The 22,976-nt window shown below is 37.9% G+C and overlaps 1 protein-coding gene across 2 annotated transcripts in view; it reads left to right on the top strand.

The window, feature by feature from the left end:
* Positions 1-18,554, top strand: part of dchs1b (dachsous cadherin-related 1b) — a 162,817-nt gene extending 144,263 nt beyond the window's left edge. The window contains exons 12-21 of one of the 2 annotated variants that reach the window (XM_087270700.1): positions 2,320-2,445; positions 4,114-4,323; positions 4,803-5,669; positions 11,267-11,380; positions 11,469-11,680; positions 12,615-12,766; positions 13,130-13,260; positions 13,352-13,638; positions 13,993-14,134; positions 14,469-18,554. In XM_087270700.1, the coding sequence (XP_087126826.1) occupies positions 2,320-2,445; positions 4,114-4,323; positions 4,803-5,669; positions 11,267-11,380; positions 11,469-11,680; positions 12,615-12,766; positions 13,130-13,260; positions 13,352-13,638; positions 13,993-14,134; positions 14,469-17,092 (4,865 nt within the window). In that variant the 3' untranslated portion in view covers positions 17,093-18,554. Of the gene's footprint in view, positions 1-2,319; positions 2,446-4,113; positions 4,324-4,802; positions 6,236-9,306; positions 10,257-11,266; positions 11,381-11,468; positions 11,681-12,614; positions 12,767-13,129; positions 13,261-13,351; positions 13,639-13,992; positions 14,135-14,468 lie in introns of those variants that run through there. The other variant, XR_015501166.1, reaches the window with a different exon arrangement.
* Positions 18,555-22,976: the final 4,422 nt, after the last annotated feature.

Below are 22,976 nucleotides of genomic sequence, written 5' to 3'. Positions count from 1 at the left end.
TTGTATTGGATCATAAAATTAGTTGGAATCCGCAAAAAAAAAAAAAAAAAAGTGATATCAAAATTAGTTAAAACTGTAGAAATTACAGTAAAATAAAGCAAGATTTATATTGGACAATAAACCAATGTATGTATTATATAACAAACTTATGTTGCCATTTATGAGTTATTGTGGTGAAATTTGGGAAAAACATATACAGGCGAAGTCAGAATTATAAGCCACCCACTAAATTTTTCTTCTTTTTTTTTTTTTAATATTTCCCAGATGATGTTTAAAAGCAAGGATATTTTCACAGTATGTCTGGTAATATTTTTTCTTCTGCAGAAAGTTGTATTTGTTTTATTTTGGCAAGAATAAAAGCAGTTTTTAATTTTTAAGTTTAAGTTCAATATTTTTAGTCCCTTTAATCAATAATTCTGACTTATACTGTTTAAATAAATGAAATAGCAAATTCGACATTATCTTGAATATTGAGATATAAACTTGAGCATATGACAAATTAATAAAATATGAAAAAATGTTGAATCTTTTAGATAGAGAAAAACGATCAATTTGTTTTATATAAAATTGGTCATCAATTAAAGAGATTTTAAAATCTTTTTTTACAGTGGCTGTATTTACACGGACATCAGTAATCAAATAACTTGCCTTAATCTGAATAAGAAAATAATATGATTAAGGTGTTTACATGAGTTGATTTTTGAATGTTCATGTCATGATCCTGTTTTACATGTTATAGCACATCATTTGATTAACGTCATCATGCCACGCTTTATCCACGTTTCCTCTGGAAATTTCTTTCCAGAAATTTCATCCTGTTTGTCATGAGGGACATGCATAAAATGTTCCTGAATGAAACTGAGAGTGCCAAACTGCAGTTAAACATCATTGCATCACCAAACTATCCACATTTCCTCCAGAGTTTATTTTTAATTTGTTGACAAATTAATAATTTGTCAATAGCTTTTCATTTTGTAATAAATATTTTGTGATAAATAAAATGTTTTAAATTGTAGTAAATTTTTATTTGTCAGCAAGAAATGCAGCCATGAACTGTTGGAAAAGTGTTGTTTTAATGGAATTTGATAATGCATGCCTTATGGAAAAAAACCTCTCCATTATGCAGTGTGTGTGTCTGTGGTCTTACTGACTTGGTAGGTGCTGAAAATAGTGTCAAACAGCCATATGTGTACGGAAAATTCTGTCGCAAAATGCAGCAAAAATCCTACACGATGGTAAATAGTTTGATTGCGGTGTTTACATGTCTGTACTTCAGTAATGCCACTAAAACCTGCATACTCCACATGTCTTAATCTGATTTCTGTTTAGTTCGATTATGATCTTAATAGAATTAAATGAATCAAAAACCAATGTTTGCATGATAGACTCCTAATCAGAGTATTGTCTTAATCGCAATAAAATCAGATCATTGGTGTCCATGTAAATATACTCATTGATAACGTTTATTCATCGCATTGGAAATGGCAGCTGAAGTCGAGTGCATTGCATTGTGGGACTGTCACAGGTGTTTTGTTGTATGTACAATTTGGGAAACGTATTATATCATGCAGAAAATCATCAGATTGAGCAAAGTAAATCATCTGCAGAAAAAAAAAGTAGTAGTAAAAGCATTGTCCAACCATACTATTCCAAACACTGTGCACTAAATCAACCAAGGCCTCTTTCCTTCCATTCTGAGTTAGAAGGCCAACAGGAAGTGAACAAGCTGATTTGAATTAACAGAAGTACAGTGTCGTAAAATATTCAGGTTCAGTCCTTTTCATCTTGGTTTTAACAGTGGTTTCATTAGTAGCTGGTTTTGCTGATTCAGCCTCGGAGTCGTGGTCTGCACAAGTGTTAAGTGTGGACCAAAGACATACGGATGCCAGATTGCGTGCAAAGTCAGCGAGCTTTGGCACGAGCACCTGCTTACTCAATTAAAGCTTCCTGAAGAATGTCTTTACAGTCTCTCTTTCATACTCTCTCGCTGAGCCCAAGGGCCTGAGAACGAGTCCCACATACCATCTACAGGAAGCGTTAAAAAATAAAAAAACACTGCCCTCACCCTAACACAACACAACTGCAGCTTTAAACAGATGGAGGAAGTTTTCAGACACAGGTCGTCAATTTCGAAAAGCTTGGAATAGCTTTATTCGTTTCATTAGTAAACACATTTAAAAGTTCTGTATGTCTGAATTATTAAGTGTTGTTTCTTTGTACTTCAAGGTGGAAAGGCATTTTTTTTTTTTCACTGAATTCAGTTGGTGGTGATCTGGTTTTTTATTTTTAACAATTATTTGTTTTCATTTTTTTTTGCAGGAACTAATGGCTTGGTCACATACGGTGGTGTGACTGAGGATGGATTCACTATTAACGCAGAGACGGGTGTGATATCAGCCACTTTGGTTCTAGATAGGGAACTTCAGGACCACTACACTATAACAGGTACCGTAGCACTTCCAGGATCTGCTCATAATAAGACTAAACCATTTAGCATGATTTAAGATGTTTAAATTTTAGCATTAGGTACTTTTATATTTGTCACGATTACCAGCAATCCAGCCTGTGCAGATCACACAGTATTGCATAGAACTACAAATCCGCCATTAAATGGACTACAAGATCCAGTCATGCAGACAAACACAGCTGAAGCTACTCATGAACTGATTACTAGAATTATTTATGCAGCACACACTGCTTATTGTATAGTATTGTGAACATTATGACACGTTTTCTTTGCCTTTAACTTGTTTTTGACCCTCGCTTTTTTTTGTTTGTTTGTTTACTTCTGTCTGCTGCCTCCCTTTTGACCATCTGCCTGTGTATTCAACTACGACTGCATTTGCCTACATACATCTGTTTGCTCCTGATCGTGATCGTTGCGTGCCTGACCATCTATGTATAATAAGCTTCAAAGAATTTATCAAAAAAACGATACATCTCTCTGTGAAGCAGTGTACCGGAGCTTGATTCGTTTTGCCATCATCACATGATCAGTGAAGTCCAAAGCTTAATTTTCCCCTATACCCACGTGACTGCTTTGATTTTTGATTCAATGGTTTAAACACCCTCATGGTGTTTAAATTACATTACATTTTTACTGTTTTAAAAAAAGCACTGCACCAGTCAAACACACCAGTAATTAAACTAAAATACAATAGTTATTTATAGTAAAAAGGTATTAAACCATACTAAAATGTGTTAGTGTGTTTTTTTACAACAATTTTTAATGAAAACTACTGCATATCATAGTATAGCGTTTAAAGGATGGCAACTGACGAGTGCAGCACAAAAGCATCACTCTCATAGCCTCCTCCTTAGAGCATTTGCCTCCTATGCAGGAATCGCCGGTTTGATCCCCGCTTGGAACAAGTGGGTGGGTGGATTAAGCAGTAGTTGGAATACGATGAATGTAAATACTTTTGAATACCTTGGATTTTACTGTAGTCATCAGCGAAAATCAGAATGTTGTGCAGTTTATGAACTAAATAAAATCCTGCTAGATTTGTAATCACGCTGCTTTGTTTACTGCAATAACCAAGGCACCATCATTATTTCTGCAGTTCTATAGGCGCCAACCTGCTGACTTAGTTTAGATTAGTTTTTTACATTAATGTTTAGTATATATACTGTACTGTAAGTTACAATCTCATTAGTGTTTCTGGTTGAAATCTAAAGTAGTTTTAAGGTCTCAAATAGTATGGAAAGAATCTTAAAAAATGGTCTTAAAAGGTATTGAATTTCACTTTCTGATTCCTGTATATACTCTGTATAGGCTTAAACGGATATTTAAATTTCTATATACTTTATCATATAAACATATACATCTAAATATAAATAAACATTTTCATAAACATAAGAATGCATGTGTGTATTTATATATAAACACAATGTATTTTTGCTCAGCCCTAGTTTTTTTTTGTCTAAAATGTATATATTATTTAAATCAATCTGTACTGAAGTCACACAAAGCATAAGTAGCAATAGTTTTAGTAATGGTTTGGTTTAAAATTATATTATTGCCAAAACATTTTATGAATTAAATTTTAGATATAGTTTTTAAAAGTTAAAAGTAAACTTAATAATCCTCCTCTTATTTTGTGTTTGTTACAGTGTATGCAAAAGATGGAGGAATCCCCCCTAACTTTGCTAAGGCTAAAGTGCACATCACAGTGCTGGATGAGAATGACAATGCTCCTGCTTTCGGACTGCAGCAGTACGGTCTAGAAGTGCCTGAAAACCTACAGCCTGTGGAGCTGTTCACCCTCAAAGCCACAGACCGGGACATTGGAGAGAGTGGGCGACTGGAATATAAGATCAAAGGTAACACCTCAGATTTTGGGTTTGTTTTAAATTTAGTGATAATAAATTAAAATGTTTTTTTTTTAAAAATGTAAAACTGGCTTTAATTCTGGTTGATATAAAACCAATAAAACTTTCTCCAGAAAAAAACTAAATTATCAGATATACTGTAAAAAAAAGTTTTTGGTTCTGTTAAACATCAATTGGGAAATATTAAAAAAAGAAAAACATTCACAGGAGGGCTAATAAATTTAACTTCAACTGTATGTGGAGTGCCTGTATCTGTGCATATTTCAAATGAAGCATACTTTGAAAGACTTTGTGCCTATGTTAACATACTTATCAAAAATTAAAGTAAACTTGATCTTGAGTCTGCAAGTTAAAACATATTTTATCCATGATTTAAGGTGCTGTTTTTGTTCAGATTCAGATCTTAAGAAAAGTAGATGCATTCGATCTGGTTGTTTACAAATCCTGTCTTCATGTGCTTGCTATTCTAGCCGGCGACCCAGATGGAGACTTTCGGCTTGACGGTTCCTCTGGAGCTTTGTCTACCTCAAGACCACTAGACCGAGAGCGGAAGAGCAGTTATTCCTTGCAAGTGGTGGTCCAAGATCATGGCAGCCCCTCTCTGAGCAGCACAGCCTCTGTGGAGATCTCAGTCCTCGATGTCAACGACAACAGCCCCAAGTTCAGCAGCAGCAGCTACACTGTAGATGTCTCAGAAGACGCTGCTGTAGGTTTAGTGGTGCTGGATGCGACAGCCACAGATGTTGACGAGGGCCAAAACGGTCAGATTTTATACTTTCTCAGCCAAGAAGCCAAAGGTGCGTTCACTGTCGATCCTAACACAGGACGCATCACTACCGCTGCACTTCTGGACAGAGAGAAAAGGGCTTCTTACTTCTTTCAAGTGTATGCGGTTGATCTATCTCCTGCTGCACCACGCAACTCCACAGCCCAGGTAACCGTTACCATCCTGGACGTCAATGACAATGCACCGTTCTTCATCCAGGACCCTCTCATTATCAACGTGTCCAGTGGAAGTGTGTTCACCCATCAAGTGGTGGCCACAATGAGAGCAGAAGATAAGGATTTTGGTGCCAATGGTTCAGTGTTCTACCGATTTGCCATGCCAGTCCGAGGATTTGCGATTAACTCACTGACTGGGGCGATCCAGACTACGGAGAACCTCCAGACTCTGACACAAACCCAGCGCACCCTCATTGTGGAGGCTATGGACCAGGGCAGCCCTCCTCAGTCTTCTCTAGGGGTGGTGATCATATATGTGAAGGAGCAAGATTACAAGGGCATTCGATTCTCACGCACCGCTAGAGATGTTAGCTTACAGGAGAACGCAGATAAAGGTAAGTTGGCATCCTAAAGTAAAAGATTATAGAAAAAATTTAGCATTATTAGCCTAGATTTTTATTGTTACAAAAAGCCAGAATAGGCAACATGGTGGCTCAGAGGTTAGCAATGTTCTCACAGCAAGAAGGTCACTGGTTTGAGTCCCAGTTGGGGCAGTTGGTATTTCTGCAGTGCTTAATTTGTGAATTGCAAGGTCCAGGAACAGATCGGGGTAACAGATCAGGCATGATAAAGGGGTGTGTAAGGCAGAGGAGTGTCACAGACGAAAGTGAAGAGCGGGGGGTTGTCTCGGACAACTGCGGGTTGGGGAGTCGCAGAAGAAAGTAAAAGTGGATGGGGGAGGAGGGTGATTTAGGAGGGGGATCGGTAAAATGAGGTGCCGGATCAGATTTCAGAGGTTCCAGATCTGGCATGTTCCGGCACAAATTAAGCTCTGCATTTCTGTTTGGAGTTTAAATGTTCTCCCTGTGTTCACTTGGGTTTCCTCCCGGTGCTCCGGTTTCCCCCATTTGCTAAGTGAATTGGGTAAACAAAATTTCCCATAGTGTATGAGCGAGTGTGTGTGAATTAGGGATGGGAAGATTAACCGATATGTATCGATACGCGGTCATGCGCGTGCACGATGCGAGTGCATCGGTTGAGCAGCAGAGGATGAATGAAATTTTGGAAGCAAATCGAGATGCATCGGTTTTTGCGAGATGCATCGGTTTTTCCGAGGTACAGCTTATATTTTTAATATAGAATGTATTTTTTATTTATTAGCAAGTGTTGTCAACCTGTTTTTGGCGCATAATTTAATCGACCTACATAAAGTAAGCCTTAGCAACGGATTTGCGGATGTGTACACTTACACTACAACTCAGTGTATCAGGTACACAATGTGAAAACGAAAGTGACCGGTTATGAAAATGAAGTGACGTGTCGCAGACCTCTATTCTGCCGCCCTATGCGCGGATATAACTGAGGACGCGCGGGTGTCGCGGACCTCTATTCTGCCGCCCTATGCGCGGATATAACTGAGGACGCGCGGGTGTCGCGGACCTCTATTCTTCCGCCCTATGCGCGGATATAACTGAGGACGCGCGGGTGTCGCGGACCTCTATTCTTCCGCCCCATGCGCGGATATAACTGAGGACGCGCGGGTGTCGCGGACCTCTATTCTTCCGCCCTATGCGCGGATATAACTGAGGACGCGCGGGTGTCGCGGACCTCTATTCTTCCGCCCTATGCGCAGTGGCGCCCCCAGAAAATTTTCTTAGGGGTGGCCAGAAGAGGCCACACCAAATCTAGGGGTGGCAAACAAAAAAAATTATGAATTCAGTGTAATGTTATATTTTTGTTTTGGGTAAATGTAATAATGTAGTTTTTATTCATTTAATTAATTCTTCTTGAAATGTTGCTATTTATACCTTGAAGTAATTCAGGAAGTACATGTGCAAACCAAATAAAAATCTATGTTAACTTTTTTACATGCTTTTATTGTACATCATACGGTATATGCCATGTCTAAAATTAATGATTTATGAGTTTATTATTCCCAGAGATGGGTTGCTGCTGGAAGGGCATCCATTGTGTAAAAATGTGCTAGATAAGTTGGCGGTTCATTCCACTGTGGCGACCCTGGATTAATAAAGGGACTAAGCCGAAAAGAAAATGAATGAAAGAATAATGAGTTTATTAATAACCCAAACAAATGAACAAACTGAAACAAAAAGGCATTACTATACACACTCACTATACCTAATAATATCATTTATCCATATTGCTTTTTGAGTCATTTTATTAATGCAGCTTCTTCTATTGATATACTGTACCTTAAGGTAAATATTAAATTGCCATTGCTGTATATTGAAGGTGTGTGCGTGCTGTCAACAACGATCAGGGAGGGTAGTGGTGGTTCTAGTTTAAATGACACCCTGGGCGAACCACCCTATACACCCCCACCTCTCTTGAATTGTTAGATTTGTTATTCAATAAATATAACAATTTATTTATATTTATTTTAAATAAATACAATTAATATTATTATACAATTATTATTCTGAATAAATAACAGAAATCAATCCTAAATATTACTGGAAAACAACAACTGGAGTGATATGCCAAGATCACTTAAGAAAACTTTTGCATGAAAATTAATTATGACAATTCTAAAGAATACAAAAAAATGTATTATAGAATTATCTGTGGTCTTAGACCAGATCATGGCTGAAAAATCATGTTATGAAGTCTTACCTCCCTGACTCATTATCCCTCCTTTCTGCTTTAAAGGCATGCTTAGTGAAAGTAACATCATCATCATATTATATAAACTTTAGTCGACTTTCTCCTCTGCACAAAAGGCTGTTACTCCGTTTCACGGCGTATGAGGGGCGCGTATTTTGTCGGCGTGCATGCAAACAACCAACCGGGATTCACACAGGAGTGCGTGAGGCGCGCGGGAATGGTTTTCTGCGCGCATGCGTTAGTTTGCTTTCACCAGCATTCAGCATTGAACCAGCACTAAGGGGGAGAGACAATGAATCAGCTAAGTCAGTAACACCAACAATAATTGAGTGGCTGCATTTTATTTATTTAAACATTGGGGATAAGTAATTATAATTTATAAGTACATTTAAATCAATAATGTCAACAGCAAAGTTATATTGGGGTGGCCAAAGGGGTGGCCACAGGGGTGGCCAGAGTTTACTGAGGGGTGGCCGTGGCCACCCCTGGCCACCCCTTGGGGGCGCCCCTGCCTATGCGCGGATATAACTGAGGACGCGCAGGTGTCGCGGACCTCTATTCTTCCGCCCTATGCGCGGATATGACTGAGGACGCGCGGGTGTCGCGGACCTCTATTCTGCCACCCTATGCGCGGATATACCTGGGTGTTGCGGACGCCGCCCTCTCTATACTGCCGCACTAGGCGGGTTTAAACACCTCCTCCTGTTAATTTTTATTTAATTATAATAATAATAATATTATTAATAATGATAATGATAAAAATAATGGGTGTCACGGTGGCACAGTGGGTAGTTTGACCACCTCACAGCAAGAAGATTGCTGGTTTGCTATATTTTTATTAGCCTGTTGTTTACAGTGATAGTGATGTTTCAAAGCAGCATAACACTGCTAGTTCACGACCTTAAGTTTTGAATAATCAGTGGCAAAATATATCTTTGTAAAACTTGTTTTCATAGTTGAAAAGTTAAATCACAATTCTTGTTGTGCAATGCTCAACCTTTATGTTGAAAGAGTGCAAATATATATATTTTAATATATATTGCACTTACACATTCTGTTTATCTTGAAAATACTTAAATAATATGTGCTATATGTTCTAAAATGGCCCTCTACTGTAAACTGACACTCTGGCTCTGAGAGAAAAGCCAGTTTGTAAAAAAAGTCTTGGTTTTGCTTGGTTAATAAATAATCAAACTCATTCAATGGCACAGCATCCTCTTTTACATAACCACATAAACTTGATTTAATTAGTTAGTGCTGAATTATCGCATTGTATCGTGATATGGGTGTGAATCGTATCGTGTTGCATCGCAATATGTTACAAATGTATCGCTAACATATCGGATCGTATTCTTTGTATCGAGATGCGTATCGGATCGGCATTATAGCTTAGATGCCCAACCCTAGTGTGAATGTAAGAGTGTATGGATGTTTCCCAGTACTAGGTTTTGGCTAGAAGGGCATCCACTACGTAAAACATAAAGTTGGCGGTTCATTCCACTGTGGCGATCCCTGATAAATAAGGGACTAAACTGAAGGAAAATCAATGAATGAATGATTGAAAAGCTAGAATGATTTATTTGCCACCAATTTAATGGAAAAAAAAGGAATAAAAAAAATTAAGATTGATTGATATTTCTAGGCCCCGTTTACACTGCCAGTTAAATGCAACCCAATTCCAATTTTTTGCTCATAAGTGATACAGATCAGATCTGTTCTATGACCGTGTAAACATGAAAAAAAACGCATACATTCGGATATTCAGATAATCGTTTCAGGCCTCCTTCATATGGGGAAATAAATCAGATATAAATGGGAAATGTGACAATGCTACTATTATGTAAACAGGCAGATCGGATTTATTGAGGCATTCCGTTTTGCACGTTATTAAACCTGCCACAATGTGGTACTTCTCCCCGTTTTAATGAAGGAAAAGCATGTGTGGAGACGCAGACACGGTAAACAACAACATCAGAGGAAACACAGAGGAGGAAAGTGGTCAGTCGCCACAATTTGCTTCCACCAGACCTGAGATCTTTCTCGTACCCACAAATTCCTCTGAATGGTGGAGGACACCATATATACACCATAGGTCCAAGCTGCGATGATGGCCCTCTCCTTCCTCCTTCCCCTCAAAATAATTGAACTTTGCATATTTCGCAGATCTAAAAGTAAGACAATTTCTTCCATCGTGGCTAGTGTGGCACAGATGATAGAACCCACCTTTACGTATGCCATACAATTATAGAATGAATCGGATATGGGTCACAATTAAAAGAATGTGTAAATGAACAGGCAAGAAAAATCAGATATAGGAAACAAATCGGAATTGGGCATCAACACCTGACAGTGTAAACGGGGCCCTAGTGATATTGTGCAATACTTTTTGCAGGTTATTCTAAAATTAAAGAAAATTCTTCAGATTTTTTTGGTAGAATTTTTTTATTTATTTTATTTTTTTTTTGCTGACATTGTATCACACAGCCATGAATACTTAAGACGGGGGACTGTGGAATAATTATTTTAGGCTACTATTTTAAGTAGATGTTTTAATAAATACATTAAATTAGTTCTGGTTAACAATGAACTACTAAGGATACTAATTGTATGATACTAATGATGCTATGATACTACTTTGATACTAATCATAGCTCAAATAGCAAAATATAGATCTGCCTAAAGAATTTTCTCTGGGACACATAAATATGCTTGTTTTAAACGATCCTGTCAGATGGATAACATTCAGCGTCTTCAAGTTTTTCTATTTATAATATTTTATTACAAGCAAATAAATCTTTCTCTATTTTATTGTGATCCACTATGAAGGTTTTTAGTCAATTTTTTCTCATTTTATTGTGAATTATTGTCAATGACGAAAAAGGCGTTTGATTCTGATGGATTAGGATGTTAAAATTGCTTGATTTGAATATAAATGTATTCCCAATCAATTACTATTTAAAATATTATATTTCACTCAGAAAACCCTCCAAACAAATCACACTAAAAGGCACAGCAAATTCCACTTTGTGTTGGCCTTCACTGCAAACAAGTATCCACTTTCATGAAATAACATGGATAAATCCTTTTTCTTACAGAAAATACAGTAAATTGAAAAAGTATACAAAGCCTTGTTTTCAGTCTTTTATTTTAAATCCTACACTGAAAGCTATTCTTTGTGGTGTCTTCATTTCAAAGTATTGGCATGAGGTGGCTTTGCAATGAACTGTATGATGAAAACTGCAGCCTTTTATTTCAGCACTCACAGACACATTGGGTTTTATAAAGCACTGAAAGCCAATCCATCAGTTTAAGTAAGTGTGGCAGAGAAGTATCGAACATTTTTGTGTTTTGTTTTGTTTTCCTACAGGAACTGTGGTCGCTCAAGCTCAGGCTCAGCACCCGGACGGCACCCGCGACGGCATCAATTACAGCATCTTTAGTGGCAACAAGTACCATTCTTTCAGCATCAGCTCCAATACAGGTCAGTTGGGAAATTCGTGAAATGTGAAAATAGTTTGACAAAATGACATCAGAAAACTGAAAACCAAGAATTGTTGGTTCTTTCAAAGGTGAGATCTGGGTACAGAGCTCTAATGGCCTGGACTTTGAGGACACGCCAAGACTTCGACTAGTGGTGAAGGCTGAAACTACATCCTCAAGCTCCTTCATGGCTGTCAACCTTATCCTTCAGGATGTCAATGATAATCACCCCCGATTCCAGCTGCAGAACTATGTGACTTATATGCATGAAGCACAGGGCTATGACTTCCCCATCATTCAGGCAAGGGGTCTCATTTTTTGGTACTTTAACCTATTAAGGCCCAAGGTGTTTTTACATGCATTTTTTTATTTCTCTTTGCTATCTGGGCTTATTGGAACCTAATTAGAATAAAAACTTAAGTATTATCTTTGATATGATGTATTTTTAGAGAAAAGGGATGTCCATATATGTGGACTCTTGGTCCGAATTTTTTATAAAACACTTTTTCCTGACTGTTTTGTAATGCATTAATAACACATACATATTTTTTGAACATGTTTTGACTATCAGAGAGTAAAAACAACATTTTTCTGCCCATTTTGGACAGTTAAAAATAGGGGTTGGAACATTTCATATGCTTCAAAATGAACAATGCACAATGAAACTGTATATCTGTAACAAAGTATAAAACATTCAAGTATTAAAGTATTTTAAATAGCTACTTAAAAGCTAAAATGTGTTGTCCACATACAGTATGTGGCCACTAAGCCCTAAGAAGCTAAAGGGGTTGTTCACCTAAAAACAACACTTGGTTGTTGAAAGTTTTTTTTTTTTTTTTTTTTTAATTCCACAGAAGAAACTCAAATCAGGTGAACTTTTCCTTTAAGAAGGTCAAATTTATTTTGAAAACATCCAAAATCAAACAATAAGTGCTCAGGGGTAGCTTAAATAATGTGTCTGTGGTCTTTGTGTAAGGGATTCATCAGAATAAACAGCAAAAATCAGTCCAAGGCACTCCAAAAATGTGAAAAAATTATATTTAAAAGCCTATATTGACATGGCTATTTCTTAAAACTGCGTCTACGTATTTCGGCAAACAACTCCCTTCATCAGGGCAACAGTGAGGAATAGCCATGTCAATAAAGGGACTGATTTTTGCTGTTAATTGAAAACATATTTAAATGTTCGTTTTGGACCCTGCCTGTGCTTAAATTTGCCTTTTCACATGCATTAGGTTGTGGCAGAGGATGTTGACCAGGGTCAGAATGGACAGGTGACTTACACCATCGAGTCTTCAAATCAAAGTGGCCTTTTCAAAATTGATCCTCAGACGGGCAGCATCACAACCACAGCCATTATGGACAGGGAAATCTGGACACAGGCAAAGTGAGTGTATATCATGTTCGGCCAGTGAAGTCATTTCTCTGTAGTTCTTTAATTTCCTTCAGTTCTGTGAAATGTAACTGTCCACTCCAGCATTGTTTAGTTTGTGTGTGATGTTTTCAAGCCCTCGTAGTTCTACCTCATGTGTTTTGATTCTACAATGTTCCCTGACTTGTATAAAGCTGTGTGCTTTTAATTTACTACATTTTAGGTCTGTTAGTGCTTTTGGGTTGTTGTGTGAATGCTTTTTTTTTTTGGAAAATAGAACAGATTCTTTTGTTCGTTCACTTAATCCTGAAAAGCATTTGAACAGAGACTTGAAATATGTTAGGAAAAAATGATCTAACTCCTCATTTATTTCCCCAGGCTGGTGATAAAAGCTACTGATCGTGGTAGCCCTAAGCTAGTAGGCACTGCCACCATCACAGTGATTATCGTCGACCTCAATGACAACAGTCCCACCATTCCAGTGCCAAGGGAAGTTAGAGTGCCAGAAAGTAAGTGAACTAACTTTGAAATACACAATATCAATCACTTTTATTGCTGTACATGTATCTGAGTGTTGTGTTCCTACTTTTCTTCTTCCAGACTCTCTTATCGGCACTGAGATCACCCTGGTTACTGGAAATGATGTGGATTCTGGCCCAGTGTTGTCTTACTCTTTGCAGCTGGACGCTTCAACACAAGGAAAATTCGATATTGATCGTTACAACGGTCGTGTGTCTCTGACAGCTCCTTTGGACTATGAGGAAAGGACATGGTACAAGTTGACTATTCGAGCTTCAGATTCCAAGCACCAGAGTGAAGCCAATTTGACCGTGGTGGTGGAGGATGTAAATGATAACGTACCTACTTTTACACAAGATCTATATCAGGTGATAATTCTTTCTACCTTTTAAAATGTTGTAAAACAAGTGATGAAATGTAATTGTATTGGGACTGACAAAGGTTTGTCAGATGGTTTCCCGTCTTCAGTATTATTGTAAAAAGTAGTCTGTTTGAGCAAAAAGGATTTGATTTTCATGGATTTTAATGGTTAAATAACTTAATTCAATCATAGGTTTATCCTAGATTAAATATATGTGCACTCATTTACGCCATTAAAGGGTGTGCTGCCATTTACACTTGTGTTTATTCATTTAGCAGATGCTTTTATTCAAAATGACATCACTGTGGATACAGGAAAAAGCATGCCAAGTAACGGCTTTGTTGTTGCATTTGGTTTCTAGGTAACACTTCCAGAACATTCTCCACCAGGCAGTCCTGTTATCACAGTAACAGCAACAGATCGAGATTCGGGAGAAAATGGAAAGGTCTCTTATCGAGTGTTGTCTTCAACGCGGGATGGGTTTTACGTTGACCCTAAAAATGGTATAAGCCCAACCATTATACTAAACATCCTGATTGTTTTGGAAGTGGCTTTTTACACAGTTTTAAAGGAATGTAAATACTACTTATATGAAGTGTAAATAGTGGTAGATAAATATGCACCAATTAAAAAGAAAAAAATTGCATGTTAATAATAATAAGAGCACTTGGTTGTAAATGCTATTTACTGTGGTGTATGTGGTGGGTGGATTTTATAAAAACAGCCTCTTCCCACAAGGTCATCTGCAGTATTTGTGCATTGTTTAAATTGCCACTGCCTATAGTTTTGTTTATATTTAATAAACTCTCAGTAAAACTACTTGTCATGTCTTCACAGGTACACTTTTCATCAGGCAGAAAGCAAAATTTGACCCAGAGGAGCCCTCTGTCAGTATAGTCATCGAAGCTCGTGATGGAGGGTCTCCACCTCTGTCATCATCTGCCACAGTTCAAGTTCAACTGATGGACGTCAATGACAACGCCCCCATATTCCACCAGTTGGAGTACAAAGCCACAGTGTCTGAGGACCAGCTACCTGGAGCCACCATCCTAACCTTAGAAGCAGTAGATGGAGACCTGTCTCAGGAAAACTCTGGTTTTGATTTTGCAATTGCCAGTGGGAATGTTGGAAATGCTTTCCAGATTGAGAGTAGTGTTCGTTTCATTGAAGGTCATGGCTTCCAGACTGTAGGAACCCTGATCTTGGCTGAGCGACTGGATTTTGAAGCATTGTCACGCTATAACCTCACCGTTTCAGTTTCGGATCGTGGTGTTCCCCAACGGAGCTCCAGTGTACCAGCCATCATCACAGTCACTGATGTGAATGACAACCCTCCTGTTTTTGGCAGAGCTGAATACATAGTGGCTTTGAGTGAAGGGGCAGCTGCTGGTGCAGAAATCTTACGTGTGACTGCAACGGATCCTGATTCAGCTCCCTACGCAGAGGTCCAGTACAGCATCAGCTCTGGAGATGATATGAAGCTGTTCTCTGTGGATCAGTGGACTGGTGCTATGAAGCTCCAAAGGCCTTTAGACAGAGAGAGCCAAAATTCCCATGTAGTAATAGTACAAGCATCAGATGGCCATGGTCGATTTGCTTTGGCACCTATTAGTGTTGAGGTAAAGGACATCAATGATAACAGACCTTACTTTCCCATTGCTACATTAACAGCCAGCATTCGTGAAAACCAGCCTCTTAACTCTGCTGTAACCGTGTTACATGCCATTGATTATGACACAGGAGTTTATGGGCAACTGAAGTATTATTTGATGGACCACTCCAGCCCTGGGAAAGACCTCTTTTTTGTAGATCAGAACTCAGGAGAAGTTCGTACCAAGCAGATATTTGATTTTGAGAAGGTGAACTCGTTCAACTTCATTGCTTTGGCTGTGGATGCAGGCAACAACTCAGCTACTGTCACAGTGCAGGTATTCATTACAGGAGAAGATGAGTATGACCCAGTTTTTACCACTTCAGATTTGTCTTTTGAAGTTCCTGAGGGAGCCAAGAAAGGTCAGAGCATTGGGCTAGTACAGGCCAAAGATGAGGATGGTGGGGTGGATGGGATTGTACTCTACTCCTTCCCCAATTCCTCTCCATACTTTGATGTTAATAAGACCACTGGCGTTATCTACCTGAAAATGGACAACTCTGGCAGTTCAAGTGGTGGTAGTCGTTCAAAGAGGGAAACCCGCCTAATGACTATGGATGTTTCTGCCCACAGCCCCCTTGACACCTCAAGAGTAGCTTCTGCTCAGGTCATCATCGATGTCACGAACACATCCTTTGGTCTTGCAACAGACTTTAACATTCTCCTTGTGAGCATAATTGCTGCCTCTCTTGGTGTAATAGTCTTGTTAGTCATAATAGCTGTTGCTCTCTATTTAGTAAGATCAAAGCGCAAGAAGAAAGGACAAGATGCTGGAAACAGTACTGCATCTTCAGGCACAGCTCTGCAGAAGTTGGATGAGTCTAAACCCTCAGGGAGTGACAGGATCTATCATCAGGCCCTTCCTGGATATGCAGGGGATGAGGAAGGAACAGGTGCAGGCTCTTACACTCGAGGAGGATCCCTAGATCCTTCTCACTCCAGTGGACGGGGATCTGCCGAAGCAGCAGAGGATGATGAAATTCGTATGATCAATGAGTACCCAAGAGTGGCAAGCATCACATCCTCCATGCAAGAGCACATTTCTGCCAGGGGCCCTGATTCAGGAATCCAGCAAGATGCAGACCAGCTCTCTGATATTTCTTGTGAACCAGGTCCACTTGATGCAAGCCAGTGGTTCAAAAGTAAGAAACTGGGGAGCATTAGTGGAAGCCTCAGTGGTACCCTGCTTTCTGGTCAGCTCCCAGTCTACAGAGATGAAGGCGGCGGCTATCTTGGAGTAGGTCGTGGGTTGAATATTTCCCATCCGAAAGATTATGCTTTCCCTGAGGATGGCAAACCCCCGGTTGACGGTTCTCTCACGGCGATAGTAGCAAGTGATGAGGAATTGCGAGGTAGCTACAACTGGGACTATCTTCTCAACTGGTGCCCTCAGTTCCAACCCTTAGCCAGTGTCTTTACGGAGATTGCCAGGCTAAAAGACGAAAGTTTACCTCCTAACAACCCACGGAGACCTTTCCAACCCAAAATCAAGACGGATCCCAAGCCTAGGATTGACCCTCCACCTCTCATTACCTCAGTGGCTCATCCGGGGGCCAAATCTGTTCCACCCAAACCTGCCATAACACGGACGTTCCACACCTTAGCATCCCTAAGGCGCTCACCTATAAGCCATGAAGGCTCCATCTCCTCAGCAGCCATGTCTCCCAGTTTCTCCCCTTCTTTGTCCCCACTTGCTGCACGGTCCCCAGCTGTTTCTCCATTCGGTGTCACTCAAGGTCCCTCAGCCTCCATCATCAGCACCACAGAACACACTCTGGAGCACACTGATGAGGCTGAGATGAGGATTTAATGCTGCATTTAACTCCATTCCGTGGAGGCCTTATTTTGTCTTTTGATAAGACGTATTAGTCACTCTCAGCAATGTTTAACGCTTAAAAATGCAGCATGAAGAATCAGTCTCAGCCATGACGGTGACGCAGGTGTCTGTTAACGGAAAGGGTGCAAACATTGTGCGGCCACGTTACCCTTCTTCAGAGCCACCGCAGTGTTGATGTGAAGAGTTGTTTGCGCATTGCTTTGTTTTGTCTCACTGGCTGGCCAGGGAGTCAAGATGCTGACTGCTCTTTTTGTTTGTTTCTTTTTATACTGATGACTCAAACAGCTTTGAAACTCCAGTGTTATGTTAAGTTCATCCAAAATAGCTGCTATTGTCATACCTTGTAGACCGCAATGAGAACTCTGTAGAAACTCAAACTTATGTCATTACGTATGTTTGTTTATGACTGAGAGACGTTTTATTTTTTACCCCCCTTTTTTGTTTTTACAGTGCTACTTTGTTTCATTTGCATTTTTTATGAAAGACTTGCCATTGGTTTGAGTGAAGTTCTTACATTTTAGTGGCATTCTTCATATGTATATTTATATATGTACGCTAGCCATAAGTGTATTATCATTGTATAGTGTCTAGGATCACCATACTGTGCGGTTGTGAAATTTGTGACACTTGTAATGTGAATGATTGGAAGATTGTTGTATTTTGTTATTTATAAAGAGAAAGGCTGAAAGCATTGAAACTCCCCATGTTACATAGTGTTGTATTATAGGTCTTTTGAAGTTGTATTGTTCCTTGCCCTTTAAACTAGATGGTTAGCATCTTAGCTAATTTATTGTTTATTGAAAAAAATGACAGGGCCACACTCTTTCGGCCCATCTGGAGACCTTTTTGGATATTGGTGAAACCTCAAAGACTCTTCTGTATGTAAATTAATTTCTTCCAAAACAGCAGCTCTCTCACACTGTTTCTATGCTGCTTTTTTCTGACAATAAAATGTTTTGTATTGTCTATGTAACTTACGATTGGTTCATTTTAAATTAAGAAAGAAAAAAAAATCCTCATTATCCGGAATGGTGTTTATTTGCCTTTCAGGGTGAATCACAGAAATTGTACCCTCTTTTGTAAAATCTGGTGGACAATTTCTGCTTTAAGAGGAAGTGCCCTGCTTTTTTATCTCGCAATCTTATGTGTAAAAAGCTAATTAAGCATTTGAATGAATTTCCGGAGATGTTTTGCTACCTCCGGTGCGTGCCTGATACCGCCACTGCCTCAGGTTTAACAGGCCCCTGCTAGCACCCACAACAAATGCAAAGGAAAAGAAGAGCCTGGCATATTTTGAAGTCTGTTTAACCCAATTCTTTTCAGAAGCTGACATTTATTTGTCTCACAGTCTGGAAAACAACCTGAAATTCCGACAGCAGAAGAGCGTCAATCATCTGTGCATATTTAAATCAAATAATAAATTTCTTTTGTCAAACCTGAGTCTCCATTCTTTCTCCAAGTTTAAAATCAAGACCTTAACAGGGATTTGAAAAGCAACTAAAGCATAGCAAAAAGCCGATCATCTGGTTTTAAGAAAAAAGAAAAGAAGGGAGTCAAAATTTGTCCTTCATTAAAAAGCAATTTGAAAGGATACAGTATGTTCCAAAAGCCTAGACTAGAGCCGGGCCTCAGGCAGTAGATACAGCTAGAGACATGGAGCACCCATTCCTGAATCAATTACAGCCATGAAGAAACATTTCCTTGAATTAAAATGCTCATACTAAACATGCATATCCATAATTACGCATTACATAAATTAGCCGGAACAAATATCTATGACTGATTATATTTACTGTTGTAGTACAACTATACATGTATCCATGCAACCAAATCGTTACATCAACCCACTAGCTTTCCAGATGCAGAGGATGACAAAACGCAGACTTTTCCGACACTGTCAGAAAACATATGGCCTGTAAATTGGGCAGTACTCTTGAAATATACAATATCTTATTTACATAAAGGTTGCATATTAGTACCTTTTGAATGTATTGGGCCCAGTAACAAGCTATTGCACAATAAGGGTAGATTTTTTTTCTAACAGTGTATTAGAAATGGAAGCGATCTCACTTATTGAGTTTTCTCCTCTCCTGTTGTGAAGCTGGTGTTGGCTGAAGTTCAGCTCTTCTCCAACTCTGTGCAATGCATGTCTAACTGATTTACACCATCAGATATCATAAAGTAACAACAGTCTCACTCGCTTGCTAGGTCAGTGTCTTGTAAACACTGCGATGAGTTGTATGAGCAGTTCAAACATATTTTCTTTATCGCTAATATTATTTTCAAAATAAGATTTAACCTTAAAGTCTGATAAGCATTATGATCTGTGGGATCGTTGTCTGTTATGAATCACAAAGTTTGTACATTTGTTAAACTGGACGTGGCTATAAAATAGTTTCCAATTTTTGTTTAACGCTTATTGTTTGCTTTTAAGTGCAATTCAATATGCAGTACATATGTGGTTTAGTATAATCTGAATTTTCTATTTAAGTGATTTGTAAATGTTAGAGAAAGTAAAAATGTAATTAAACAGGTATTTGACTGTAGTTTTGAAATAAGGATTGCTATGGGGCAGTATGACGCTAGCAATTTTTGTTTCATTTCACACTAATGACATTAACAAATTAAGAATTATTTTCATGCAGTTCAATGAACAACACTAAATAAATACCACAAAAGTCCTTAGCTACACTGTAAAACCCAACAGTCAACTTTATCAAATTAATTGAGTTGAGTTAACTAAATTTACTGAAAGTTAATTCTATTAATTTGAAAAGAGTTTTGAAATCAGTGTTGAAGGTAATGAGTTAATGAAATGCCTCATTACTTGAACTTAAATGGAGTAAGTTCACAGTACTCATATAGATGAGTTTTTAACTCAGATGGTTTGTAGCATTTGGTTTCCTCAAACGGTTTGAGTTGCCTTATTGGGTTTTACAGTACTCTAACTTGGTTTGAGTTCTCTTCATTTATTGGGTTTTACTGTGCTCAAATTGCTTCGTTAACTCAAATGGATTAAGTTCACAGTACTCAATAGGATTTGTTTTTGAACCTAAATGCTTTGTTGCAATCGGTTTCCTCAAATGGTTTGAGTTAACTTGTTGGGTTGTACGATGTACGTGTATGATTTGTAATCTAATATGTTTGGGTCAATTTTTTATCTTCATACATTTGTGGCATGGTCGGTTTGCTTGCTAGATCACTTTGCATGGTGTTGTAATTGTTATGCAGAGTGCACAGGCTCGAGTCCAGCACAAAAATATATAATCAAAGTAAACCCCCATGGTTGCGGAGCAGTTTTCCTTAGAAACACTATTGGTTAGCTTTAGATAAGGGTTTAGTTCAGTGGTTCACTTGGTGATCTGTAGGTTAAGCCTTCTCATGGACATGTACAAAAAGGAAGCATATCTGAAACGTAAAGCAAAATGTAATTAACATATCGCACTGGTGGATTTTTCTACTGAAATATGCAACACAGCATACACTGAACAGCATATTTTATACTCTGAGAAATCCTGGGTTGTTGTAACCTAATGTTAGATTTCTCCAACTTTGACCCAACATTTGGTTACAACAACCCAGCATTTCTTAGTGTAAATCACCTTTTTCTGTGCATGTTTCGTTGCACATTTCAGATGTGATTTTGTTTTTTCAATTAAATTTAAATTGCACTTTTAATCCAATGCTTTGGTTTGCCCATATTTGACCTATATTGTTGGGTTAGAACATTGTTTTTAGAGTGTGTGTTTTACAAAAAAGTAGGCTGAGGCATGTAGTTCCAATGAGCCTTAGCTGAAAAGACTGAAACTAGGACAAGTCCATGAGGATAGAGGGTAAAGTGGACATGTAAATTGCACTGCAGTGTTAAGAATAGGGAAGTCTTATCATTTCAGGAAGTATAGGACTCACATTAAGTTAAAGTGCCTCTATGCTGTTTTAATGGTTTGGAGTCTCCAATAGGTTTTCAAGTACAGTATATGTCCATCAGGGTAGCACTAACAAATCACCATCTTTTATTTCCAATCCTGCTTTAGATTTTTGCAAAGCATTTTTTGTGGCCTCCTGGATTTTTATTTTATTACTATTTTTTGACTGATGAAAGATCATCCACTCAAATCTCAAAGCCAACATTCATATAGATAAAAAGAGAGAATTTGAGATAATTATTGCATAAAAAACAAATACACAATAGGAAATAGCACAGAAAATGAAGTATTTACGATAAATCATGAAGCTATCTGCAGCTAAAATGTCAAGCTTTTTCCAATGAAGGTTATGTAGCTAAGAACGATCATTAATGATTGGCAGGTCAGAAAGATATACACACAACAAGTGAATAGTTATACTTTCAAAAAGCAAGTTAACTCATTGTCTTAAAATCGACAAGTTGACTTTACTTAAAAAAGTGATTAAGCCTTTGAGTAAACATCATTAATTTGGAACTGTTAAAGGTCCCATAAAATTTAAATAAAGTTTTTTTAGATGTTAGCATTGTTAGTATTGTTAGTTTTTAGGATATGTAGAAGCTAGTATGCACCAAGAAAATTTGCGTTTAGGAGATAATAAAACGGATTTAAGCATGTACTGTAAAGCTTGTAGTTTTTCACTTCCACATACAGTATATGGATCCACGGTTTTATTTACATCACCACATAGTTCAGTTTCTCATCAAATCGTGGCCAATCAAATGCTCTCTACTAAGGTATCCACTGGGTCCTAAGAAGTCTTAAAACCTAAAACCTAAATTTTCTGCCTTGAAAAGTCTTAAATCTGAAGTATTGTGCTGTAGGTCTTAAACTTTTTAACAGGTCTTAATTTTCCTTTGTTTATGTATAGCTTCCCAATCTGGCCATTAACACTTAATACAATCACCAACAATCCCAATCTAAATAAAACTTTTTTATTATTCAAAAATAGCATTTTAACTCTATTTACCATGCTTTAATAACTTTCCTTACAGTAACATTTGTTTACAAGTAATAACTGCTGAGGATATTGACCTTACCTATACTTTTTATTATTTTATTATTGTTATTGTGTTATTAAATGTATTAAATTATAATCATTTTTTGATAGGGAAATCGAAAATCTTTTCCAACTGGGATATTCGAAAAAACGAAAAAAAAATCCTTATCATTTAGCCTTGTATTTCTAAAATTTCCTTCATAATGGTCGTAAAAAGGTCTTATATATTTTTTTTTTTACTTTAACTTAGTGAGATCTGCAGAAACCCTGTCCCTAGCATCTGACATGCCCAGTCCTCTTTAAGATGCTTCAACCACACTCACTGAGAGAGATTAAAAAAATGCTATTTGCTAGAGCTACACTGTCTTCGTGGGACCTTTAAGTTGACATGACTTAATTTTATAATTAGTTACAGTTTATTTACCTAATACTTATAAGGCAACAGGTTTCACTTAAAAAAAAATCTACTAATCACTTTAAAACAATGGGTTTACTCATTTTTTAAAGTCAACTAATTGCATTTTACAGTCCATATTGTGACTGCATCCAAAAGTGGACCTCTGGTTTTAATATAAAACTGCAAGTTTTTTTTTTTAATAGCAACATTAGATCAATTAAAAAGCACTTTGAGGGCAGTTTATTCAGTTTTAAGATTGATTATTTCTTAAACGCTTCAATAGAAAAACCTTGGATGTCTCCATAGCATAGTTCAAGTTGAAAATACACATCAAAGAAAGATCCCACAGTTCTGCACTTGGCTATTAAAACAAGTCTGCTATTCCCATCAGGTCAGTAGTAAATTGTAATGAGCCTCGCATTCCTTGTGGCGAAAAAGAAAAAAAATCAGATGTATCTTTCATTGATTAGGATTGCTCTGCGAAGTTGAAATTAC

This window comes from Danio rerio, chromosome 10 (genome assembly GCF_052040795.2).
Source record: "Danio rerio strain M-AB ecotype USA chromosome 10, GRCz13ab, whole genome shotgun sequence".
Classification (NCBI taxonomy): domain Eukaryota; kingdom Metazoa; phylum Chordata; class Actinopteri; order Cypriniformes; family Danionidae; genus Danio; species Danio rerio.
The sequence above is the reverse complement of the archived record's forward strand: the minus strand, read 5'-3'. Positions and strand labels throughout refer to the sequence as shown.